The 27,577-nt window shown below is 41.9% G+C and overlaps 1 protein-coding gene across 5 annotated transcripts in view; it reads left to right on the top strand.

Moving 5' to 3' along the window:
• Positions 1–27,577, top strand: part of NRP1 (neuropilin 1) — a 139,459-nt gene that overhangs the window by 64,289 nt on the left and 47,593 nt on the right. For all 5 annotated transcript variants that reach the window (XM_081227883.1, XM_081227884.1, XM_081227885.1 and 2 more), the window contains 2 exons: positions 4,861–5,016; positions 6,808–6,974. In XM_081227883.1, the coding sequence (XP_081084009.1) occupies positions 4,861–5,016; positions 6,808–6,974 (323 nt within the window). The remainder of the gene's footprint in view (positions 1–4,860; positions 5,017–6,807; positions 6,975–27,577) is intronic.

The following is a 27,577-nucleotide window of genomic DNA, read 5'->3' as shown; positions in this document are numbered from 1 at the left end:
AACTAGAAGGTGAATGGCAAAAATACACACCCAAGTTCTGAACAGAGGGAGATAATGTCAAATAATTTGTTGCAGCTGCATTGCTTGTCTTGTGTTTAGTCTGGTTTAATAGTAAGATTTCTCTGGAGAACACACTCCGCACAGATCAGAAAGGGCGGCTTGGAAGTTCTTACGAATCATGCAATTAGAGCTTTGGAGCCATCTATGAAATAGTCAGATATTATCAAGATGGAGGAAAGAATATTTAAGTAAACTGTAAACGAAGAGCTAGTATAATGTGAAAGAAATTGCCTTTGTCTTTGAAATGAGATGAAAATGATCAGTGTAATTCAGTTTAGGTATGTTCCTCAATAGTAAAAAAAACACTGGAGAAAATCTGGGTTTAGAGAAAGCTTATGTTGTCATTGGAGCACATGGCTGAGTTATCATTGCTTTAGCCTCTTCTTTGCTTTTTTACCATATAAATAGGGTTATGATGATCTTATCGGAACTCCTTCATTAAGTGATGAGATTTGCCCAAACAGAGCACTGATTGATTTCCAAGTCTTCAATCTGATAATTAGGAAAACAGTATTATAATAGTATTGTAATAATAGTTGGAACATTTAATAAGGGGTTTATTTGTTCACAATCCAAATTTGCAGCCTTCCTTTCTAGAACTTATATTTAAATTGACATCTGAAAAGAAGGTCCAATCAACCAACTTATGTAGAAAGGAACACATTGTTATTAGTGTCAAGGGTTTTCTAAAGTAGTAATTTTCTGGCTCTAGAAAATCACGGAGTTGAAGCGAAGAACAATTAACAATGCAGGTTGTCAGCCTTGCAGTTCACCCATGTTTTAAACTATGCTGTATTTGACTTATTCCCAGAGAAAACTGGCTTTGGAATATGAAAAATGTGATCGTGTATTTGTTAGTATTTATCTGGTCTCGTCCAGCGTACACCAGCATCATAGCTCACTCTTTTTTAGGCAGAATGAAAGACTGTGTCCCCCTGGGTTTTTTATCAATGGCACTAGGAACATTTTTGTCATGTAGTTCAACACATAGAGTTCCTTGCCAGCAAAATCGCTTTTAGTCTTTGATAGCCTTTCCAAAAACAACAACCAGAAGGTGCTGAAGGCTTGTAACCATCAAGTGATTTTATGTTGCATTTTATCGTAAGCATTGAATTAGACGACTGAGTAATTGAAAGTGACCCATTGATTCAGATTGACTTTGAAGAGAAGCAGTTAACTCCAAAACTTGAGATCCAAGGCATGCACGTGGCAAACCCCACTCCTCCAGCTAGCACTCTCTTTGAAGCAACATCGATTCCCAAGTAGCAGCTCCGGAGTCATTGGTGGAAGTTTACATATGGTTTGAGAGCCATGAGCTAAGCATGCCTGCAAATGCTTGTGCTGAACTATGGAACCAAACATGAATGCCTAGCTCACAAAACCTGGGCACAGATGAAGCCAGCTGTCCATCCAGGCTGGAGAAAGAGTTGGAACTGAGGCTGTGACCTATGCTCCCCAAATTATCAATGGTTTTAGGAATAAGCATCATGAAAGCTGGATTGAGTTCTGTTTGGTTTTTATTTTCATATTAAAATTAACCTTCTAAAATATAAATATAAAATATCAATGATATAAACCTTCCAAAATATAAATGACATAAATGTTGCAAATTCTTTTCTCTGGGGAAAAGTTGCAAAATCCAGATATTCTCCACCAAAAGGTTTATGCTAAGAAAAGTAGATGTAGCCTATCTTGTACCTTTTCAAAATGATCCCCTTTCTTGTTTATTTATTCAAAATACCTCATTTTAAAAGTACCTCCTTATAGTAGATTGTTGCCTTTTTTTCTTGTAAAAAGGTGGCAGAAAGCCAAATTGTCTGATTCTGAGGTAGGGTTATAATTAATGGAGGGGTTAGTGGGAAAATACAAAGAATGGGGTTTTGCCATTTCCTGTTGCAGGTGTATCTTTCAAACAGCACAAATCCTGTGTTGCCTTCACACCTGAGAAGCTATGATCATCGCAGGCCTGCTCTCCCCCAAGAGAGAGCTTAGTACCTGTTGCTTAAATTCTCCAATCGTTCTATTTTTGAATTATACTTCTGTTTTTGTGACAGTTTGAATTCATCTCCTAGGCCTTTGGCTCCACAATAACCGGAAGTAGGGAACCCAAGAGCTGTGGTCATGTAAATCCACAAATGAGCGCATACACAAGACAGATGAGGGTCTTGCAGCCGCTCTGGCTCAGATCAATATTGCATTAGCTTGCTAGGCTAAGGTCTCGCTGTTGTTCAGGAAAATTCAATACTTCTTTGTATTACAGTCGAAAAAGCCTTTCACTCTCCTATCTTGAGGGCTCCTAAAGAGAGTTGCATGCTGCTTGCTGTCCCGGGGCAATATTCAAAAGGACAGAAGGCAGATTTACCCGGCATGTCTTCAACATTATAAACCAGTGAGTCATGGAGACTCTCTAAATTCTGGGTCTGCACTAGACAAGTTCTCTTCTGTTTGCTCTTTCAAAGAGACTCCACCTCCCGCCCTCCCCAGGGGAACTGGTGACAGCAGAGGGGAGGGGAGGGAAGGCAAGGCAGCCGGAGCTCGGGGTGGTGAGGGTATGACTGCAGCTTTCCTTGTGTGCTTGTATTCTTGGTAAGGTCAGTGGCTGTGGCGATCTGAGAAAGGCCCCCAGGAGTAAGGCTGTAAAAGTTTGCCCACAAACTCAAGAAAAAGAAAGTTATGAAACCACAATAATGGAATTTAAATGAGGGAAAAGACTGAGGGAGAATGAATAGACTCTAAGCCTCCCATTAAGATTACAGACCAGAAATGGGATTCTTTTTGAGGAAAGGAAAGACCTGAGTTTATGACTCCAGCAAGATATATTCATGCATATGTTGCCGGCAACTTTGTGCTCTTAGGGGAGGGGGAAAGTGTTGAATTGGTGATAGGGCCACATTCAGAATGAAGAAAACTTGGCGAAGAGCTAGTGCTTGTTGTGGGAGAATCTGTGGCCGGGATTAAAGCCAGAGAGAAACAAAAAGCGGTGAGAGTTTCATCTGAGATGCTGTCTTCTGCCAACTGGGAAACCTGATATCATGACCTTTCCCCTCATTCTGCAGAGCCACTGTCCACGACCACATGGTGCCCTATGTATCCGTCCTCTAAATGGGCAGACTCCTTGTCCTCTTCGTAATAAAGCAGTTGACACACACAAACATTTGGGTGCTAGAGAGTGAGGGGTGACAGTAGAGAGAGAAATCGGTCACATCCATTACTTTGAGCACGTGGAGAAGTTATCAGCTATTCAAACTCATCATTTTGCGCTAACTCAAATAGTAAACCACTTTAGCTTAGTTTCTTTCTTTTCTTTCCTTTTATTTTTTAAAGAGGGTTGGCCAAGAACTGAAAACCTGTTAGCCCAGGATCCAAGCACTCTAAAAAGCAGGGTGCTCAGATAACCACCTGCCAGGAACTCAGCTAGCATGTGGGGCTCCAGGGAGGCCAGTTCACGTGGGGTTCACTTTCTTGATCACACGTGAAGCTTCACCCAGCTCTCACCAGCCGCCTTCTGCATCCAAGCAGCACACGCCGGCCTGGGAACCCCACCTCCCTGCCGAAGGCCCATCCCTCCAGAGAAAGGTCCACCTACTGTGCCTCCTTAAACAAAGCAATAACTCTTAGTTGAAATGCACAGTACCTCGGATTTCTTGGAGGGGAAAATGGTCCACACCAGATTGTCCTTCAAAGCCCAAACCATCTGGTATGTTTTTACCATATGTGCAATAAAAAAAAAAAAAATCCAGAGAAAAGGGGATTTTTTTTTTGTCTTGCTGCTGATCTGGACAGGGAAATGGAAAGATTTTCCAAGGCCAGGGGGCTTCCACACTGTCTATAAGGCAACTTACAGTTGCTAATTGCCACGGTTGGTCTAAAAGCACTTCAACAAAGGGATGGCCAGTATAAGCCCAATAACAACTTGACTTGATCGCCAATCAGTCAGTGTCCCCACTCTTTTTCTGCCTCAGTTACTACCTGTTTCCTGGTGTGCAGTCAAATGGCTGCTTTGCGTCATCTCTTCGTCCCTGGACACAAGTGCAATGCAGTCACCTCTCTGAGGTTTGGGAGATAAAAAACTGAGACAGAAGTCAGAAAGACTCATTTTCTTTTGTTTTGAGTACAATTTGCTATTATGTGTAAATTAGTGGTATCTATAATTTCTAAATTTTTTAATTGTTACAATTATGAATTAGTCTTCAGATCCAGCCCTGATTAGGACAAAATCTACTGTCCTTTGTCTAATTCTGTGATGTTCCTCGTAACGAGGCTCCAGGACTGAAAGATGGAAAGCGGAAGGGAGTGGGGGTCACCCAGGGCTGGGTCAGACCTTGGTACTGCTCTGGTGCCAGAACTGGTTTCCAGAACATTCCCCAGGATCCCCTCCTAGGGCGGGGGCCTTGAGAACAGATGACTCCAGGAGCCCCCGGTGGGTGATCACAAGCTGGCTAGAGTTCCTGGGCGCTGGACCGTGTGCACCGTGCGGTCCTGGAGATGAATGCCAGGGTGCACTTGACAGCCCAAATCTCCTTTGCAATCGAAGCAAGCATTTCGATTTTGTTCCTGAAAACAGTCCTGCTCACTGGGGAATGTGGCTATGCCTGTTATTGCCCTTCAGAGCACACTTGAAAATCCTCTCTGTAAACCCGATCCAATATGTTCACTGCAAAACAATTAGCTAGTGAAGACTTGCTTGGGGTAAGAAAACACTTCCGGGTTCCACTGGGACCCATGTTCACAAATGGTTCTGCTGGCATCTGCTGCAGAAGAAAAGGTATATTCACGATCTCTGCATTTCTCCCTCTGCAGTTGGTCCCCACATTGGGCGTTACTGTGGGCAGAAAACACCAGGTCGAATCCGCTCCTCATCCGGCATCCTGTCTATGGTTTTCTACACGGACAGTGCCATAGCCAAAGAAGGCTTCTCGGCAAACTATAGTGTCTTGCAAAACAGTGTTTCAGAAGGTCAGTATTTATGCCTCTTGCAAAGCCCTGCGGTAAAGAGTCACTGTTATTCCTCCTCACACACCTATGGCCCTGTGAACACTACAGATGTGTTTTGTGGGTTGGAGTGCCCAGTGTTTCTTTTTCTCTTTTAAATGGTTTATATGAATATCAAAAGGAAGAACTCTTTGGGGTGCTTTCTTAAAACTATGTGTGAGAAGGCTGCATGTAAGCCTCTGAAATTATGGGAGAAAAAGTGGGAAACGGCAAAACTGTGCCTTGAAACAATGAAATATGGCCAGACCACCTGCCTGGTACCCTCCAGTGTGTATTGGGCTGAGAGCCAGGAAAGGACAGGCATCGATCCTGGATGAGAAGAGCCAATCAGCATCAGTGGAGTTCATCGACAGGCAGGTAGGTAGAATGGATGGTGCGTGGTGGTTTGATTTGGGGAGACCCTGGAGGAAGCTGTTTTTGTTTTTCTTTTGTGAATGAAAGCGGATATTCATGTAAAAGAAGCATGTTTTAACTTCTGCTATAACTTTCCATAAAAGAAAAAAAAGTAATATGTTTTTTGTATCTTCTTAAAATACACGACTAAGTTGATGTGGTCTCCTGCTCTTTTAAGAGCCCGAGGGAAAAAAACCTGAAAAAACAATGAATAATTCGTGTTTCATCAGTTTTAGCTGCCAGGTTGTAACATAGCACAGGGAAAAGGCAGGCGAGTTAGGAGACCTGTTCTACAGATATGCTTGTATCTTTTCTACCAGATCTTACTGGAAAACAAAAAGGCCAATTAAACTTCAAAATCTTATCTTTACTTAATTTATTTGGTTAATCCATTCATGTATTTTTGTGCCATTTTATATTCCAAATAACAAACCTAAGCTTAAAGGTAGAAAACCAGTGAAAGAAAACCTTTTATGCCATAAAACCTTATTAATTATGATAGAAAATTCAGAAAATGTGGAAATTTGGTTAGTTGAAGTTTTTCTGGATGGTTGAGAATCTTCTTTTTAATCTCTAAAGTTTTTTTTGCACTTTGGTACTTTACATTTTCCTAAAATTGATTATTCACTTCCCAGTATCATAGTTCATATTTCATTGTTTGCTGAGTATATGAGGCCCAATGGAATATATGTTTTCATGATTCATGTTCATCGTTGTGAATATTACCATTTATGCTGTAAAACTGTGGTGCTCTTTGGGACCCTATGATACTGCACTTTACCCTGATGGATTCTGTTGTGTTTTAATAAAATAAACCAATGGTGTTAATAACTATGGCCAGTCCAGGGCAGGGGCATAACAAAGGGGAGGCCTGGGTGCCAATTGCAAGGACTCTGAAAGATGGAGAGTTAAAGTCTACTTAGCCCACCAAATATGGGCTATAAATGGACAAAGAGTCTTTTTCACTTTTATTAGATCTTAGAGGAAATAGTTAAGTTCTCTTTAAATGTAACTCTTGATGTATATGCATATGACATATCTGCATACATTCAACTTTGAAAATAAATCCAAATTTCCATCATTTCCTAAAAACTTTCTAATAGTATTTATAGTATTTATATCAACCTAAGCCCTGTTGGATAAATAATCAACTGTGAGATCTTCATAGCCTTGCTTTTCAGAATTCTTGCCATGAAAATGCACGTATCGGTGCTACAATCCAATAAGTCCCTCGCCGTCATCTTTTGTAAGACTGTGTGAACATCGAAAAGACCGTTTTAGTTTTCCAGATCAAAAAAGGAAATATGCATCCTAGGTCCTCTTCGTTTTGATGACTTAGGGCCATTTTTTTTTTCCCTTCAGACTTCAAGTGTATGGAAGCTCTGGGCATGGAATCCGGAGAGATTCACTCTGACCAGATCACAGCTTCTTCCCAGTATAGCACCAACTGGTCTGCTGAACGTTCCCGCCTCCACTATCCTGAGAATGGGTGGACCCCTGGAGAGGATTCCTACAAAGAGTGGATCCAGGTATGTGGCTTATACTTGGCACACTCAGGGTGGAAGATTTGGGTCATCTAAAACGGTTGTTGAAAAAAAGCAACGCCGTGGCTAATGCCTTCCAACGAGAAGGACAGGGACCACCACCGAGTGTAATCACTTTGCAGAATTCACAGGATCAGAGAAAAGCAGGCCCAGCTGACATCCCTGAAAACCCCTTATCTTCTCAGATACTTACATATGACTCTAACAGAATCTGAGCACAGATGTCTCACTTGGGTAACAACTAAAAGATCTGAGGGTTTTTTTCCACATACATTTTCTATGGATGTGCTTCCTACTTCGACAGATTTTTATTTCCTTAATGAAATATATTACCTGTACTTCGAGGTGTGCCTGAAGTCATTGTTTTGTAAGGTGTTTTGTTTGTTTGTTTGCTCAGGGTAGGAGAAGAGCAGAACGGGGTTGAGGTTTACTTTCCCGCACTGGTCCAAGTAGCACGTGCCCAAGAAGTGGTTTAGTTGAAGGTATTGGTGTCTGTGGATTACGTACAGGCGCAGACGTATGAAACGTACACGTCTCTGTCCTTAATAGTGATGTCGGTTCTGCTTTCCCCACTTTGCTCTAATATTCCCTCCCTGCCTTCACCCTTCCACTCCCCACAGGCGCCCCTCCTCTGCCCTTCCACCCGGACTCATCTCCAGCTCATCCCTGGCACCACTCCCAAAGCCTACACTTGCCCCACCTTGATGTCTGGATACTCCCACCCAAGGCCTGATGTTCATGTTCTTGACTTTTTCACCCACTGTCAAATGAAACATCATATCTGGCTGTGTGGGTTAAACTGGGGGCAAATTATCCAATGTTATTTGCTGAAGGATCCAGATTTCCTCTTCGGGAGAGTAGGCAGAGCCTGTCCTGTACTAATTGCGAGATATATAAAAATGACTAATTCCCAGGGAGAGTCTCTAAGCAAGAAAATATACCAGGATGATTAATCCCCTACTTTCTACATCTATGCCTGTTTCAGTCTGTTGAGCACAAATACCAGATTTTGTTTTACTTTGGAAAGGTCAATATTAGTTTAACATACACTTAAAGTGAAATGGCCTATTTCAGAAGGCTGAACTCACACTAACCTCGAAATGATAACACTGAGAAATGTGTAGAGGGTGAGAAAAGAAGAGGCTTTTACCTTGGGTGGGATTGCTGCATCCAGCTCTAGATTAAGTCAGAAATGAAATGAACTTGCCTCCGTCAAAATAGCTCTTGGAGACTTGTGTTTCCACATCCCCACACCAACCAGCAGTTCCGTGTGACTGACAGACGTGCCTCTAGAGAGAAGCTTACGTTTTGCAGTGCTAAGCATGTTTGCATGGTAATGTAGTTGTGTTCTCGGCAGGGTGGAGAACACTCAATAATTTAGGGATGTTAGTCTTGCAAGAGTTCTGAAAATGCAACGGTAGCAATTCTTCTGGGCAAGGAATTCGGTGTCAGTAGATGCGTGGAGACAGAACGGGCTCTCACAGAGCATTTGTCAGTGGGACAGGGTTTACGTCACTCTCAGGAGCTGGGCACCATTTGTGATGGCCCCAGAAGAAAAGTCTCAGATGGTCCAACTCTTTCTATCAAAGTACGGTCGGGATAAGCTAAGTAACCCAAACCCCCCAGACAAGAAGGTTTCCTTTTTGCTCATCCACCCCCCATCTCTGGCTGGCAGGGGGTCTGCACCACATCTTCTCACACCAGGACCTAGTTGGAGGGAGTGGCCGTCATCCGAAACCTGTCACCAAGGCACAGGGAGGAAGGGAGTGTGGCCAAGCACGCTGACCCACGAGGCTCCGTTGAGGAGCATGACACCGAGTTCCTTGCCAAAGCGCATCCCACGGCCGGCCATGCTTAACTTCCAAGGGGCAGCAATTCCACACGTGCTGGAGGGAGGACAGCACAAATGACACTTGTGCCGTTCATGGGATAGTCGCCATGTATCGAGTATTTCCTATGTACCCCAACTTCTGCTGAGTACTTGATTCATGTTTATTCAATCCTCAGAGCAGTCCTGTGACAGAGGTTCAGTTATCCTTTTTTTTTTTTTTTTTTTTTTTTGCGGTACGTGGGCCTCTCACCGTCGTGGCCTCTCCCGTTGCAGAGCACAGGCTCCGGATGCGCAGGCTCAGCGGCCATGGCTCACGGGCCCAGCCGCTCCGTGGCATGTGGGATCTTCCCGGACCGGGGCACGAACCCGTGTTCCCTGCATCGGCAGGTGGACTCTCAACCACCGCACCACCAGGGAAGCCCTATCCTTATTTTTAAAATGAGGACCCTGAGGTTCGGAGAGATGAGTAAATGCCGAAGGTCACGGGCTTGGAAGCAAGGTCTGTTGGACTGCAACACCTGCTTCTTTACACTTCGATGTGCTTTATCTTTATCACTAATTCCTATATATTCAGGTGTATCTTGTGAAGCATCCGTCCGCAACCCTTTATGCTCTTCCTCGTGCTGAGAAGCCTCACACCAGGATGAGCGGGGGCTTCCTGCTTCTAAACCAAGAATGGGGAGCCCTTACTCCTCAGCCCCTCCGGAAGGTGGATGTCAGAGGAGCTCAGCGTCAGTTCACCTTGAGGGAAAATGATCTTTTTCTTCTGCGGGAGCTCAGCGGGCTCATTTCCATGGTAGTTGCGTCTGTGTACTTGGTGGGAGGTCTTAACATCCACCCATCACCTAATTATGAATAATTTCATGTGTTTCCAGCTTTTCTGAAACTCCTTGGAAGTGGCGGGCTTGTTTTCATTGGATAGATGTTTTATAAATTAACCCACAAGCACAGCATAAGGGAGGCTGAGGGCAGGAGGTACACACCTCCCGTCGCAGGACCATTTATTTGTACTTGACGGTCCTATTTGTATGCACATCAGAATGAGGATGGCATTTGTTTTCTTTTTCGGCTTTGTCACATTCTGCATGAAATATACCCCACAAAACATGGTGCTGTAGCCACAAGGACAAACACTTGCATGTGTTAAATTAATAAGGCAGCCCTGGAAACTGACTCTCCCTCAAGACAGGAACAGTCTTTGGTTCAATTGTTTTCTCTAGGAAATTACCGAGTGACATAAAAAAACAATGCATCGTTAACCGCCGGTGTGGATGTCCTCCTTGGTGCTTCCTGTGGGATCTGTTGTCTGGCAAAAAGCTTAAGAACCAGGGCAAGAAGCCCTTTAGTGAGGAGGAACATGAAGGGAAGTCCCGGCTTGGACATTTCCACGTGGTCACATCCTGTTCTAAAGGCCACTTCATATCCTGAGAAGCGAAAACCTCCTACTTGTCAATTGCAGAGTTAATCACCCTGTGAGATTTGCCCATGTTTTTCAGAGTATTCCATTCTGTTCCGTGTCCTAGAACTGCTGATCTTATTACTCATTTCATCTTTATCTTCTTTTTGTTTCTGGTTAAATAATCAAGGATTCTGAGGAAAGACTCAGTGGATCGGTGGCGCTATAAAAATGCTTAATTTTCAAGCACATGATTAGAGCCCAAGCCATTAACCTCATTGACACTGAATTTCTTTTCCTATAAAATAAAGGTGACGTAGTCTTCTCCATTCAAGCTCTGGCAGTCTACGAGACTGTGGATCTCAGAAAAAAGCAGGCTCGGATTTTTCTTTTCAGATCTTCAAACTAAGTGTGTAGAATGTGTCTGATCAGAAAACATGTTCTCCTAAATCCTGATGTAGCCATTCACACACAAAGCAGAATTTAATTCGTTAATTATTTCAATGTTTTATTAATGATGGTGTTCACTGCACTGTAAACAGATTTATCCTTCTAGCTTTAATTAAAGCTCTTGGGAGTGCTTTCCTCACAACAACTGTGACTTTCCCCTGATTAAAATGCCAGGAGACAAGAGAAAAAAAAAAAGTCAAGAGACGTAATGCCTGGATAGGATATGAACTTTGTTGATCCAAAGAAATAAAAATGGCACTAGGGATTAATCGATTACTACACCCTCCAGTGACTTTAGAAATAGAATTACTTGATAAACCAACTCAGGCTGAAACTCTGCTCATCTCCAAATTTGGTAGCATTGTCTTTTGTGGGAAAAATTAAAAATTGGTGCTAGATTATTCATGCCTTCTCTTATTCCAGAGGAGCAGAAAGCAGTTGGCTTCTAAACCACATCCTGTTTGGTTTGGTCCATCAGCCCTATGATGGATTAATCCCACAAAAGAAAGTAATCTCCAAGAAGACCCTCTGTAGCTGTAAGAATACATCAGCAAGCCCCTTCTCTGTTCACTACATTTTCTGGTAGAAATGTTCATTCTGAGGGATGAGGAGAAGGAAAGTTCCAGAAGAGAGGAGCTCACGCTAACCTTCTGCGGAGGTTTGTTTCAGCGTTTTCCTTTTGCTTTACATGCATTTCCCTTTGATAATATTCCACATTTCCTAACTGAAGGAACTTTGAAAGCAGACACCAGTAACCAAAGGCCTTGGTGTAAGGAGTTGGGCTGAACTGAGTCAAAACACACCCACACCCACACACTCTCACACACACACACACACATTCTCTCTCTCTCTCTCTCTCTCTCTCTCTCTCTCTGTCTCTCTCAGGGTTCACTTACTCACAGCCACAGCTGCAGGGTTGAAGAAAGTAGGTGCCCTCATTCAAACTGTTCAAATCCAAGCGGCCCTGGGTTGCTTTGAGGATTTTAAAATTCATTTTAAGACATGTTCTAACAACAAAACCTTATGTTTCTATAGCATTTTCCCTTTATAAAAGCCCATTTTAGTCTTAGAGTGTAGGTTAAGTGGACCAGAGGTTCTTTATCTGCATCTTCCTATGAGAAGGCTGAAGCCCAGAGAGGTTAAATAGTTCATCAAGTCCTGATTTGGGGAAAAGCTGCAACTTGTGGGGAAAGTCAGCCTCACAGGGCCAAAGGGGACTTCTTTCCTCAGACTGGGGACCTGAGTCACTGGGCACTGGGAGAGCCGGAGGGCGGGAGGCGAGTCACAGCTCGGGGTCAGATCTGAACCAGGCCCGGGTGCAGCTGGCCTTTGCAGAGCTCTTTGGCCATTGGAATTGTGAGTTTTTCACCTCCTGCTCTGTCAAATGCAGTAAGCCGTGCAGATACTCTCACGCCAGCTAAACTGGGCAAAGCGAAAATCCTGGTGAGGTCTTAAGACCTCGTGAGTCACAGAGGAAACTGTCCTTCCTCGCGCCTGGCTCCCAGCCCCCAGCCCCAAGGTCTTCCCTGTAGTCCAGGGGGTCCTTCAAGGTTTACTACCCACAGGTGCCTCCACATCCACCCAGGGGTGTGAGTTGTTGCTACCAGAAACCTCCGAATCTCACTTGCAGCTTGCTGAGAATGGAGACAAAAGATCATTTAAAGGCATGGACCTGATTTCAGGAGCTAAGAAAGGGCTAGCTGGACATCCTTTACGTGCCAAATGGGATGAAATAACTCATGGATTCTTGGAAATGTTCCCTCTGACACACAGTATTGTTACACATTTTTATCGCATTTTAGGTGGGAGAAGTGAGTGTTTCTTACTCAATTAGAAGAATTTGTTATCTGAAACCCTTCTTTTTTTCTTCAAAGTGAGGGTTTCCCCAAATTGAAAGTAGAAGCTGAAGTAATTTATCTTAAAACTTTTAAATGTCATTTATTTTTACAAATTTCATATCTCATTTTCTTTCCTTCTCAACTCTCTTGGACAAATCTTTCATTCTCTTATATGAATGTGTTGAGTGTGGAACAGGGATCTCCTATGAAATAGTTTGTGATTTTTCATACAGTTGCTAGTTTCTAGTAGGTTTATAATCTGTGTTCAAAATCGGTTCTATCTGCTGAATTGAACTAATCCAGAACATGTATGGAGGCAAGTTATCCTGACTGTAAACAGTCTGTGCTTACAGACCAGACACTTCCAGGATTGTGGGGCATTTTCTCATTCAGATCATTAGTAAATAGCTGAAATTGCAATAAAATGCTTTATAAATGTGTGACTAGAGAACTGACGAAAATAGCTCACTGGGTTACCCAAATGTGGAATGATGCATGTAAAATATAATGTTGGCAAATTTAGGGAAAATATAGCTGTTCAACTGACTGTTTATTCCCCAGGTGTGCTCTGTGTGTGTTTTGCAATTAAAATTAACTTGCTATTTTAGCTGAAACATTGATCTTGAAGGGAGACAATTTGCTTTTTTTTTTTTTAATTTTATTATTTATTTGTTTGTTTGTTTGTTTTTGGCTGTGTTGGGTCTTCGTTGCTGTGCATGGGCTTTCTCTAGTTGCGGTGAGCGGGGGCTACTCTTCGTTTTGGTGCGCAGGCTCCTCATTGTGGTGGCTTCTCTTGTTGTGGAGCACAGGCTCTAGGCATGTGGGCTTCCGTAGTTGTGGCACACAGGCTCAGTAGTTGTGGCACACAGGCTTAGTCGCTCCATGGCATGTGGGAATCTTCCTGGACCAGGGCTCGAACCCATGTCCCCTGCATTGGCAGTCAGATTCCCAACCACTGCGCCACCAGGGAAGTCCCGACAATTTGCTTTTTAAAAAAGTAGCCCAGGTGAGACTTTGGTTATCTTACTCTAGTTCTGCATTGACTTATACTTCATGCACAAAATAAATGCTTTATCTCTGACCCTTCATGTATCACAGGACTGTTATGTCTAACTAGGTTTCCACCCAGGAAGCCCATGTTCCAAAAGTTACTGTCTCCTGAGGAACTTTTCCTAATGCTTTCTCTGGTACCTTACCTTGGTGTTTCACATTATAGGAAGTCATTTGAAGGAAATATGTGTTTATAGGGACAGATGAAATTCAGAGCTTTTTGTTGTTTTTGAAGGAAGATATGATTGGGGGAAACAGAATGTACATGTGACATAATTATTTAGACATTTTTAGCTGTTGTTTTGTCAGAACATAGCAAGATGATTTTTTTTTTTTTTTGCGGTACGCGGGCCTCTCACTGTTGTGGCCTCTCCCGTTGCGGAGCACAGGCTCCGGATGCGCAGGCTCAGCGGCCATGGCTCACGGGCCCAGCCGCTCCGCGGCATATGGGATCCTCCCGGACCGGGGCACGAACCTGTATCCCCTGCATCGGCAGGCACACTCTCAACCACTGCGCTACCAGGGAGGCCCTAGCAAGATGATCTTAACCATTTTGGTCAAGTTGACCACTTAATTCAATTTTAAAAATCAGTCAAAGGATTTTACTAGTTAGTGTTTCATGTCAACACACTTTAAAGAAAATGTATGACACTTAAAGAAGCCTCTGATTTTTATGATGAAGCATCACTGGGAAGAGAGTGTTGAAAGAACGACAAGTGTCTGGGTAGAATTACACTTAAAATAAGTTAGTTTGTAGAGCATGAACATTTCCTTTTTTTTGTGTGTGTGTGTGGTACGCGGGCCTCTCACTGTTGCGGCCTCTCCCGTTGCGGGGCACAGGCTCCGGATGCGCAGGCCCAGCGGCCATGGCTCACAGGCCCAGCCGCTCCGCGGCATGTGGGATCCTCCCGGACCGGGGCACGAACCCGTGTCCCCTGCATCGTCAGGCAGACTCTCAACCACTGCGCCACCAGGGAAGCCCCAGAACATGAACATTTCTTTTTGCTTGCTGTTTTGGTTTCTTATTGTTTTATGGCAGTGTCTATTTGGAACCAACATTCATAGTTAAATTCTAGAGGAGAGGTTTTTATATTTCTTTCCAGAATATCTTGACTTTAAGAGTAAGATTAAACATAGGTGCAAACATTCTTTTGTCTAAATTCCTTATTGTTCATGTGTTCAGAGGGATTAAGTTATTTGCAAGACCACAGGGCCAGGTACTGACAGACCCGGTCTGGAATCTCAGTATCCCGGCCACCGCTTCTTTGCTCCCACTGTTGTAACAGTATGAGGACATGAATTTGGATCCTCTCTGAAGACTGTGTCTGAAGACCAAGCAGGCACGTTTAAATCCCAGTATATCCTGCTTAGCTGCTGATTGGTGAATGATGTCTAGTAAGTTGAACAGTCACTGCAGAAGCTTTAATTTAAACAAATGATTGGACTTTGTCTGGAGCAGGGGTTTTGCATCTGGACACTCCTGACATTTTAGATTGGATAATTCTTTGTTGTGGGGCTGTCTTGTGTGTTGTAGGATGTTTAGCAGCATTCTTGACCTCCAGCTACTAGAAGCCAGTAACATACACACACACACACACACGCATGCACACACACACGTACGCACACGCGCACGCACACACACGCACGCACGCACCCTCAATCATGACAACCAAAAACGACGTGTCCAGGAGTTGCCAGATGTCCTGTTTGGGGGCAAAATCATCCCCAGTTGTAAACCACTGGTATAGAAGATGCGCAAAATCCTAATCAAGTCATTTTCAAAATAATCAGACTGATCAGAATTTTGAAAGAAAAAGTAGCTGGTTGCTTGGCTGGTTTCTGTCACTTTTCAACCGCTTATTGTAGATATTTGAACAGAGTCGTACGTAGTTCTTTTGTTTTACAAAAATACAGATGCATCTGTTTACCTGATGCAGGAAAATAACATCATAAACCTGCCTGCTTATTTATCTTAAGCTTCACTATTTTTAGCTTTTAGAAGTGGACTGTTTTTAGCTAAATAAATACAGATGTTATTTTAGAGTACTGCACAATTGGGTCTCAAAATGCACTGATAAGAATGGGATTAAGAAAAGGAAACACAAGGATAAAATCACCAGTCATCACTGACAAGATTTAGGAAAAATAAGACTGAAATGAGCTCTTCCACAACTGGATGTCATGTGCCCCTGACCTTGACTTACCTGTTTTAGTTTTTCTGCAGTATGTAAATAAACAGCTCTTTTTTTTTTTTTAACTTCAAATGTAATCAAGAGTAAGGAACTGTGTTTGAAAACCTGTCTATTGCTTTATTAACTTATCTTTTCATGGGAAACATACTATTAAGTTTCCAATTCTGTAACCTAAACAACAACACATTAGAAGCCATCAATTACCATCCAGTTTCATATCTGTGGACCAATAGGAAGGCAAGGTTGATGGTTTCACATCTGTTTTAGGTGAAAGGCTGTTCCTGTCTGTGGTATTTAAAATTTAAAGAACTTCTGTTATTATACAGTTGGGAATCCTTGGGGAGTAAAATGTTAATGAAATCCATAACGTGCACAGACTTTATGATAGCAGTTTTAAGAAATTCCTTTGGTGGGGTTTGTTGATTTCTGCCCTGGCGGTAATAACTATGTTTTACAGAGTGCGTTAATGTCCACGTCTACCAGCGATGGCTACGTTTATGCAGCATGTAATGTAGCACACAAACTCCTAAGCTTTAAATAACTTTCATACCAGAATTTGAAAGCCCCAGTGCAAAACAATGTGTGTTCTTCAGAAGTGGCAGAACCCACAGTTGGAAACTTTTCAAGCACCTCCACAGCAAACTTCTCCAAAGGTGCAAAAGGCCCACCCTGGAAATTCCAAAGCCAGGATGCAAATGGATATTCTGTGCCCTCATATATTTCTCATTTAATGCACCATTTGAAAGCTCCACATCAAAATAGCAATTTTGGGTGCTGACCTGAAACAGAGACACACACAAACACGCATACCTATTTCCTTTCTCCACTGCAAGCCCCCAGCCTTCACATTTCATTCAATTCTACGTTCAAATAAAGAGAGGAAAGTAGATTAAATTAAAAATGCTTTATAAATCCCAATAGTAATAAAATGCATTACGCTTTTATATTTCCAACTATCGAACAGAGTAAGCAGTTGAGGCTAATTGCACATGTTATGACTAATGTGCAATTAGAATAATCACATATGAACTTGTACAAGTGACTTGTACATTTTTTTTTCAGCTCTTTTTGCCTCCACGGGTTAAAAACACATTCATGGCCTTCCTTTAATTGCCTTCCTTCAGAAGAATGAAGTCTTAATTTTACCAAAGTTTTATTTTTCTTACAATCCCAGTGCTTTAAACTTCTAACTACATTTTCTGGATTTAGCAGAAAAATAAATAAGCTTCTTTATTCTTCTAGCAAGCCTGAGACGGCAATAGATAGAATTCTTCAGGGGATGGGTGATTGGACCTGACAGCTTCTGAAATCCTTTCAAGCATTTAAGATTCTGTGATTCTATTAAAAATAAATTTACTCTATCAGCTGGTACCCTGGGCTTGCTTAAAAGAAAATATAAATATGTGAAGCATAGCTCGAATTCGTTTTAAATAGTACTGATAATCATATCAGGCAACACATAGCAAAAAAAAATTTTTTTTTTTAATTAAAAAGATTTTCTTTCCTTAGATCAAGTAATTGTTTAGGTTGGCTTCACCCTGAAGCTTATCTGAGGATTTCACATAGAAACCTCGCTAGTGGGGCTGTTTTGCTTGATTCTTTTGTGCTAGTTCAGGGGGAAGTGCAGCTCACTAGGGGAGATAAGATGAAGTCTGGGCAGTTCATCTTTCATGTCTCTCTAATCTTTGATGGAAGTATCTGAAAGGCAAAGTCTTACCCACCATTCCAGGCTGTTCACACCTTAAAGTCTGGCCAATACTCGGTCTTTTTTCTTTCCTTAAGAAGACAAATACCACATGCAATTCGGAGCATGTTATAGGCCATCATACTAATGCAGAAAAGTGGAGGGGAAAAAAGCAGCACCAGGGATACAGCTTAAGAAGAAAGTCATCACGGTGATCTTCATGCGTGTATGACTCGATGTGGTTACTTAGGGCTAAAGCTGACAAAGACAGACCCCATCTCCGAAGAGAAAGACCGAGACCCAGGTAGATGCACAGGCTGATGGCTACAGGTGCAAGAAATTCAACAGAGCTTTTAAGTTTGAAGATCCGGAAATTAAAGATAAAATTTCCAGTGGGAAATACTCATGACAATAAAAGAAGTTAGCAAATTAAATGAAATGTGAAACACTGAACAAATTGTTTTTGATATTTCAGGAGGCACACAGAGTTCATGGGGAAAAGAGAAAAGAACTTTTTCTAAGTTCCCAGTCTTAAAAAATGAAGACAGAGTATGCAGAATTTTCCTGGCCTAGTTTTTTAAACATTATTCTGAAAATCCAGACTAGCCACTGCTGTTGTCAACCAGCAACATTTTGTAGCACACACATTATCCTATTTCTGTAGTTTTAACTTATGTTTCCAAATACTGCATTCATTTATAAGGATACTTTTATTTACAAAGCTCTAATACCAAGACGGTAAGAATTCATTTATTTAACAATCATGTACCCTGTGAAGAAAAATCAGTCAATACATTTGTTCATTTAACATGTTTCCTCTAAATCAACCACTCGTAAATAAAAGAATCTCATTTACTAAGACAAATGTAGAAGGCATCTTACATGATCTACATCTGGACATTCCTGTCTCTTCTGGAGACGAGGACAAAAAGGAAAAGCAGACAGGAATAGGTAATTTGGGGTTCAGTCTGTAATATGCTGAAACTGAACTCTTATCAACTTCTGTAATATAATAATTTAGTTCCCTTAGTCTAAGAACTTTGCTGTTTTCCAGGAGAGTTTATGGGAACATCTGTTTATCTACCTATCTTTTTTTAAAGTGTCTAGATTTAGAATATTATGTGTCTCATATAAAATGCATCTCAATTAAAATCTTTTTATCAAAAGATTTGATTTCCATTTAAAATTTATTTATTCCATTTCTTCTTATATACCAGCAGCTTTATTAAAACCACGCAGGGTAATGTGTTCTCAGGCCTGACTTTGCATCTTAAAGTGTAGTGACAAAATGATAGGATTCTTACTGTCCTGGAAACCTGCAAGGTAGCATAAAGAAATGCTTTTTTCTACATTTCCACATATGGGCCTTAGCTCTATTTTTTCTGCCAAGAAGCCCACCCCGCTACCCCCAACACCACACACACCACAGTATGGCCATGTTCACCAAGAAAACATTTCACCTTGTGTCACCTCCAAGGATGTGGTGAAATAGACGTTTCTGTCCACGTGTTGAGAATGGTTCCAGTGGATAAATGCGAATCACAGCTTCTTCTGTTACGTTAAGGACTCCGGGCAGGGATAGGGGAGGAAGAGCATGATATGTTTCGTGGAACATCTGTGCTTGTTCTCCTGTGCTTTGAAAGTAGACGTGCAGATGCATTTTTCCCATTGTGTGACCTGGACTGAAATGCATGAAATTACTACAGACAGATTTTTTCTTTCAGAACACTAAAAGAATTTTCAGTTCTGTTCCCTGACTGCATTTGGATGGCAAAACAGTGTGTCTTCAGAGCACAAAACGTTTCCCTCGTCCTCACCTTGGTTACCCACCTCCCTCCATGCAGTTTCCAACTTTCCAGCCCTTTTCCTGCCACGGGCTGGCCTCTGCTCAGCCCGAAACTATAGAACATCCATTGTGAATGGTAATTACAGATGATTCTTTTAGAAAGTAATTCTTTGAAAATGCATTATTTCAAGGGCTTTCCCACCTCCTTTATAAGTCATCTTCAAAAAAAAAAAAAATCAGTATACACTTCCTGACTGAATGGTAAGCTTCCAAACAGGGAAAATGCAGTTGACCAAATATAGTAAATCATGAAGTTCATCTCATCTGTTCTCAGGAATGATTGGCATCCCTTCAGAGACCCACTGTTTACACACAATTTCTGACAACCAACTGTACCTAGGCAGCCTGTTCTTTGTCTTCTCTCTTGTCTCCGGGGCAGCGTTTGTTATAACTTTTGGTGGGTGACCGACTTTAATCTCAGTAATCCCGTCAGCTCCTTGCAGGATTTTTAACGCCAAGTAGAGGGGTTTTCTTGGACACCTGCACGTCCAGATTCCCCATCAACACATGAAACTCTCATTAACCTGAGAGGCCCATGTAGATCCCTGAGAAATACATGGAAAGTCAGTGTAAAAGGATGCTGTCAAAGTTTATAGGCCAACAGCCTGATTTAGACCATTGCCCCCATCTGCAAGTCTTTAGTTTCCAGAAACTCATCCTTGTGTTTGTTTTTGAAACCAAGCTTTTAGAAGGAGAGAGAAAAATTAAAGGCGTGACTTACTGCAAAACTAATAATAAACAAGCCATTTTGTTGGTGCTGAAATAGACAGATGCTGTCTGAGTACAGATGTGTGTTGATCTTGAGTCATTTAGAAATCTCCCTAGTACTGCAGATAATAACACTTTATGGGGAGCATAGAACGACAGCTTTTGAAACAGAAATAGACCTTACCTGTACCTGTTTAATATTTTCTTGGTCTTTCAGGTTTAAAAATCTCTTTAAACTGCTGATAGATGGAAAGATGTATGTGTCCATAACTGAGGTTATTGCACCTTGGAAAGGTGTTACGTTGCCTGGCCTCAATGCAGAATTAGTATTACTGCTTCTTCTACTGGGCTGCTTCTCAGAGACCATGAGACAAACACAAAGATCACAAAAGGCCTGAAACCTGCACTCATTTCCCAGCCACACAAAGCTACAATTCCAACATCGTATGAGGATCATATGTTAATTAGGTGAAAACTTGGAGACCTATAGTTAGACAGTGAAATATCAATGTTGCTAATTTTTCAAAAATACAGAAGTGGTCTGAGAAAAGTCTAAGATACCAGATACAGCCAATCCATAAATATCCTGTGGACGTCATGATCCCAAATAAGTTGGCTCTAAAACAAAAAGATTGAGAAGAGGTTGGAGAGCATGATAGATACGGCGAAAAAATGATTTAAGCCTTGCTGCCCTTTGAGGTAACTTCTGGGAGGAGGGACGCTTTGTAAGTTAGTGAGAGGTCTTTTGAGAAATAAATAAAAAAGAATCCTTCACGTGGCATGGACCTGGCCAACAAAACTCATCATCCAGCAGACCTTCCCTGTAAGTGGTGAACTTTTCAAAGGACTGGAAATTTTGAGTAGTTTTAATATTTGCAGTTTAAACACCAAGATAAGAATAGTCATATTCCTCAATTAAGAGTACAAGTTTGGGGCTTCCCTGGTGGTGCAGTGGTTGAGAGTCCACCTGCTGATGCAGGGGAAACGGGTTCGTGCCCCGGTCCGGGAGGATCCCACATGCCGCGGAGCGGCTGGGCCCGTGAGCCATGGCCGCTGAGCCTGCGCATCCGGAGCCTGTGCTCTGCAACGGGAGAGGCCACAACAGTGAGAGGCCCGCGTACCGCAAAAAAAAAAAAAAAAAAGAGTACAAGTTTGTTGCTCAAATGTTAACATTGGCTTAACGAAGCTGGCTTTATCTGGGAGAAAGGAGTTTCAGATCTTGCCAGCAACGCTGAACTGACAAGAGTGTTGAATTTAAACTCGGCAAATGTGTATTGAGCGTTTGCTAAGGATGAGACGCTGTAGGTCGGGCTAGGTGACATTAAAGTTAAAGAGGGCTCTCTCCCTCTTTCAAACAAGTTATACAATCTAGCTACTACAGGCAAAACCACACATACACACACACAAACACACACACACACACGCTCCAATTACCCAAATGACTAAGGGAAAAAATATTAGGGTCACATTCTTATGTTTAAGGTGTGTACCAATGCATCATTATGACTCTCATAAAGCCAGGAAAAATAACAAAATGGGCTATGCATTGGTATTTTTGTTGGAGAGGAGAGGAGACCACGGCTTGGAATGGCTAATTAATTTGCTTAACATACTCCAGGTCGTTCTTTAATATCAAAGCCACAGAGGTGCTCCTGGGACCTGTGCTTTTTTGCCACCAAGTGCTGCCTGCATCACCCAAGTATTTTTCCCTGTAGTCCTGGAGTTCATTGAGGGTATTTAATGCAGCCAGTTCCCTCTGTATTGAGATGTATTGTTTACTCGACTTTTTCCCTCACTGACGAGAGGGCAGGAATCTGGTAACCTTCCCTCTCTTGGCACCCAAGTATCTAGCACTTATTTGTGTGATAAAAGAAGAATCTCCAGCCACCAGCTTCCCTCCACAGTGCAAGGGATGTTAGACATGGAAATACCCACCACCGGAAGCTCTTTAATTGTTTGAGGAGCAAACGGTGTGATTTCGACAGCAGTGTGGACTCCTCAAGAAAACACGCAGTTTTGATGCCATTTCATTGAGATGTTTTCTTTCAAACGTAGATATCAACGGAGGGTAGGGCTGGACAGTGTGCCATGAGACTCAGGAGAGAGGTATCTGGCTCATGCAGACTGAGGGTTAGGTCTTATTCCCAGGAATGCTTGGATTCCCAGAGGCAGTGAAAGCACACATTTTAGCAGAATTAGCTCAGCAGTGCAGTGCATGGTCATGAGCTGAAAGTTTAATTACAAATAAGATTGCATGGTCTCCCTGTCACCAGCCCAGCACCTCCTGGCCTGGACCCGTGGACCCCATGAAGGCCTCTGCAAAGGAGGACGTGTGTTGGGGGCTAGGGGTGGGGAGGACACTTTTCCCTGCTCTCTAAAGACTTTTGCCAAGAGATACTAGACAGAAGGAGAATGTTCATCATCTGAGATGTTTTGAAATGCAGGATATCGGCTGGGATTTTTTTTCCTGTTCCTTCTGCCTTTAACTCATCAACCCTGACCCCTTCCATAGCCAAAATCTTATCCTATCCTATGAGGTCCAGTTTGAATGATTCAAATGACCTCTTTTCCATACAGCCTGAACTTTCCCCTTGTGCATGTAATCGTCTTCTGAAGCTTACAATGCCTCATCTGTGGGCATGGTGGCACTTCTTATTTTCAGTCTTGTATTATCCTTTTTTTCTGCATAGGCCTACTTCCATCCCGAGCCTGGCATACCATATATATCTATTGAATTTAATGGATTAAATGGTTTTATCTGAACCATTGGTGTCCTTCGGTTTACTTTAATTTCACACTTTCCGTTTAAGCATCTACAATGCGTGAAGCACCATTACTGGGCTTTAAGACACATCCGTGTGGGTATGCACCCTGGCTCCATGCATCGGTTTATAGTTTGCCCGAAATGTTTTTAATCATAAAAGCAAGAATAATATATGCTCTATCTGCATAATACAGTCCTACTGAAATTATGGGTGGAGGTCATAAATTCTTCTGTTACGTTTTAAAATGGTTGTCATCCAGACCACCCTTTAGTCATTCTTCCATTACTGCGCCCCCTTTGTTTTAGCAGAGACAGACATCAGAAGCAGAGATCCTTTCACACAGTCTGCTTGATCTCACAGGATGTTGATCAATGCAGTCAACTGGATCCATTCCACTTGACCTGCTCATGCATACCGACCCCAAGCAATTCCTACCCATTAAGCCTTCTAACTAGGAGAATGCTTCCCTAGTTTTCATGAGTGTTACAATAAACAATTAATGGATGGAACCAAGAGTTATAGCAGGAGAGCCTAAGCCAGCCTGTGTCCTCCATGCAGGAGATGCTTGCTAAACCTTGCTGACTGAATCTTCTAGCAAGAACCCATGGTACAATGGTCCTATAGGCATTTGACTAGATCTACATCATGTTTATGCATATCTGAGGCTGGTTACAATTTTTTTTAAGCTGTAGCATATTTTTCTTTCTTAAGACATTTCCATTATGCGATTTTTACTACAGAGTTTGTAGGTTAAATTCTTAACCAAGTTTCTAGGGATTACATTTGTTCTGTTCTGAGTACTTATCCTCTTTCCAGATCAAAGTATTAGGCTCAGGTTTTCAATTTAATGTAACTTACAAATAAGTATTCAAAAAATGTTAATAAAAATATTAAGTCCCTGAATCTTTTACCGCCCAGTAAGAACTCCTAAGTATCTAAGTTGGAAGAGGGGACCATCTAAGTGTCATCTTCCTGACTGAGCTATTAAAGTTTCTGAGGTCCCCATCTGCAAGTGAACATGGTGTTGAAGTAATGAAGCTTCTTCATTTTAAAGAAAAACAGAGTTTTCAGGTTGGCGTATGTCTTAAAAATGTACAACAATCTTTGCCAAAGCCTAGGCATTCAGTCAGCCTTTCTCTTTAACTCTACATAGAAGTTTCCAGTTGTCTTTGATGCTGATTACTTGTATCCCAGAGTCTATAGGAACCCCCATACGATCTCATTTTCTCCTCCTTTGTTATCAGAATACATTGTGTCCTGATGTCCAGATTTTACAGGCTTATTGAGTAAGAGAGGAATTCAAATGGAATATTTGTTTTCTCTGAACACAATTATATCTGTTCTAGAAAATATAGAAGGGAAAAAGAAGCCCTCAGATTTTGCATGGAATATGTGAAGACTCCTCCCATATTTCTCTTAAATTGACGTCATCAGGGAAGCTGAGCATTTTCCGGTGGGTGTCACAGTCCTGTTGCCCTGCTCTCAAAGGTCTTTGAAATGCGGCCTCAGACACCCTGAGGAGGTGTGGACCCACCGTGCTCTCCTCCCAGAACAGTATCCTCCTCTTCACGCTCCATCTTCGTGGTTTCCACGTGGGAGTGATTGGGGTAGCTGGGTTCTGGAAATGTCTCTAGTTGAGATGCTGGTATTCACCTGCAGTACGGAGTCCCTTTCCTTTCCTCCTGCCGATGCCACTTGCCCATTCCAACAACTACAAGAGATCTTACTCTTCAGAAAGAACCACATGGCACTCCAGTTCCAAGAACATATCAGAATTAAATATTTCTTCTTTAATTTGTTGCTTCTGGTTTATGCCAAAAAAATTAATCTGAGAATGAAAGGATATGCCAACATCCAAAGGTGGTGGAGCCCCACAGCATAATCTCCTTTATCAGCCAAAGGAGATAGCGGTCAGCCCTTGTTTGAGGACTTCATTTGTCTTGTGCTTTCCTTGTTGTTCTTTTGCGCGAAGTACAGTGGCATCAGGGAAGCCAGGCTTTGCGTTGCATCTGGGCTGCACAGCCTTATCTAGTGTTATTCTAGCTGGTTGACTCAAGTCTTTGGAAAGGAAAATTCATCTGTTCATTCACTTGGGATTGTTTTACTATCAGCATAGGCTTTGTTGAAACCAGTAGTTTGCTTCCACCCAGGAAAATGCTTTCCTTTATGGAAAAAAAAAATTAATTCAAGCAATTAAGGCAAGAAAAGAAAATTGGTGAAGTTCTTCCTGCACTGCACTTTTCTTGCTCTTGGATATTTGTATTCTTTACCAGAATTTTTAAATGTTTTCTCATTATCTTTTGCTAAAAATGATCTGTCACCACTGTCTTGTTTTTCAACAGCATGAGTGACTCATTTGCAAAATTTGGTTTTCCAGTAGTCAATGTAAACATTAAACAGAGTCAAAGTAATCATAAATGGTTTCATATTCTCGATAATTATACAAATATGTAATTTCCAGAAAGAATAACTATAAGATTTAATTTTTATTCACTAAGAAATTCTAAATCACCTTTTGATAATTGTGCTTTTTAAGATAGGAATTGAGGAAGAGCATGGGTGTATTGGCATGTACATGGGCCACCAGTCTGATCTGGGGTAAGTCCTGGCTTAATCACTGACAAGTTACGGGACTCTGAGCAAGGTTCTCACATCACTTTGTTCCTCAGTTGCTTTGTCCACTAAACCTTCCTTGTATGATTGTTCAGAATTAAAAAGATAATGTATATAAATTTAGCCCTTAATAAAATGCCTGACACATAGGGGTTGCCTTATGAATTTTCTATATATAATAGTAATTTTAGCCATCAGTGTTTTTTCTATGTAATACAGTAATCATGAAAAATACATAAAGAGAGAATTATGTCACCAACTATAAAATGGTTGTATTCCTACTGGCAACTATAAAAAGTCCAAGATCCTAAGTCAAGGAACATGATGATCAGGTGCTGTGAATTAAGCCCCCAGATCCTGGAACAGCACTGATGTTCAGATGCTTAGGCATTATCAGAAAGCACGTGTGTTATCTAAGGAAATGAGACAATTGCTTAAAAATATTTTCTTTAGCTTGTAGTGTCTAGTGATGAATTAAACAGCTCTTTGAGTCATCAGAGATGCTCTAAAAAGAATCCGACACACTCCACCTCCCCCCCAAAGAAAGTATTTTTCCTGTTTTTAATCAGACTCCAGTTCTTTGTCCTTTATTTTTTCAGGCTCTTGTACTGACCTGTCTTGGGAATGTTAAAAGCCGGGAAACACTCCCTTGTCAATGCTCGCTCAATGGACAGTATTTTATTGAGCAAGACAGATTTTTCATTTTGGAAATGAGACTTTCCACATTACGACATTACCAATAGCTAGTTATGTATTATTATAGGAAGTGATGATATCTATTTCATGGCTGGGAGGCTGCATGCAGGTATTTAACCAGCAGTTTGCAGAGGTTTGCTTCATGATGTACTGCACGATGCGAAAACGTGCCCTTTGTCCTCAAGTGATTCCCAGTAAAACGTGTATCTCTCCTGGCTTCTGTTTATCTGGGGATTGTGTTTCCTATCATTACTAAGACAATACCATGGCCATAAAATGCATGTGGGTTAATACCTGTAGACATCTTACAACGAAGAGGGAGTTGGAGGTGGACAGTTCACCCCACAGGAGCTGTAGGACACCATCCCCTGCCCCCCAGAAGGGGATGAAGACAGCTGTTTTCTTCTACTGAAAGTTGCACTTTCCTCCTCTGTGCCTGATGTCTAGCTATGTCTTCTCTTTGTGTGGAGAGCACAGTGAAGATAAGATGTAGGTAGACATTCTACCAGCAGTGTTAGGCTTTTATATTTATATTGGAAACAGGATGTCGTATGGGGTCACTTCTGCTAACACTGATAAGCTAACTCAGAGTGGCCACTTGAACTCAAAAGGAGTTTGGTAAACTTCCGTCAAATTGCCTACAGACCATCAGATAAGTACCAGATGTTTATGTTTGTCACACACACGGAGTGAAACGTTCCACAGTTTCAGTGAATGCAGTTGACGTTCAGCTCTGTGCTACCCCCCCATCCTCCCACCCCCTCACCATCACCCTTAATGTTAAACAGAAAGTACATCAAACTCATATGTGAAATCACACTCATCTTCCAATTAAAAATAAAGCAGCTGTGAAATAATGAATGACATTCTTTCAAAATAAGAAAATAGTGATGGGCGCAGAGCTGATTGGACTTAGGGAAAGCAGGTTACTTAATTATGGTTATTGTGTGTCTGAATTTTTAAGAGAAGGGAAATACTGTTTAGGATGATGAACCCTCCAAAACACAGAGGGCTGCCATTATGTAGAACTGCTCGGGGTTGTGTCTTTGTCTCTCCAGCTGCCTGTCTTGGGTCGCCAATCTTGTCTACTGGATGTGAGGTTGGTGAGAGCTCATCAGAATTCAAAAAGCTAACCCACCAAGAGGATGGCCAGATTTTGAATGGTGTTCGTGACAACTGATTATTTTGGCTTCTGAATGAGCAGAGCACAGTACTCTTTAGAGATCAATCCATTTCTTGACAAATAGTGTCCATAGCGGTGAGGGAAACATGGTAGGTTGTCTAGTGATGTTATTTCATTCATTCATTTCCTCCCCATTGCCCCTGCCCTTCCTGTTCCCCCTTCTCCCTAGAACAGCCTTTCCCTTTTTATCCACTTGTGAGCTCCTACTGTGCATCTTTCAGTACGTGTCTTAGACATCAAAGTCAGCTGTGAGATGTGTCCAATCCCCCTACCTCTCCTTCCTCCGTGCCTTGCCCCATCCTGTAATCTTGTGTTTGTGTCTCCCATTCTTGCTGC

The sequence above is a fragment of the Mesoplodon bidens genome, assembly GCF_964165515.1.
Source record: "Mesoplodon bidens genome assembly, chromosome: 3".
NCBI lineage: Eukaryota > Metazoa > Chordata > Mammalia > Artiodactyla > Ziphiidae > Mesoplodon > Mesoplodon bidens.
This window is presented reverse-complemented; position numbering and strand designations above follow the sequence as displayed.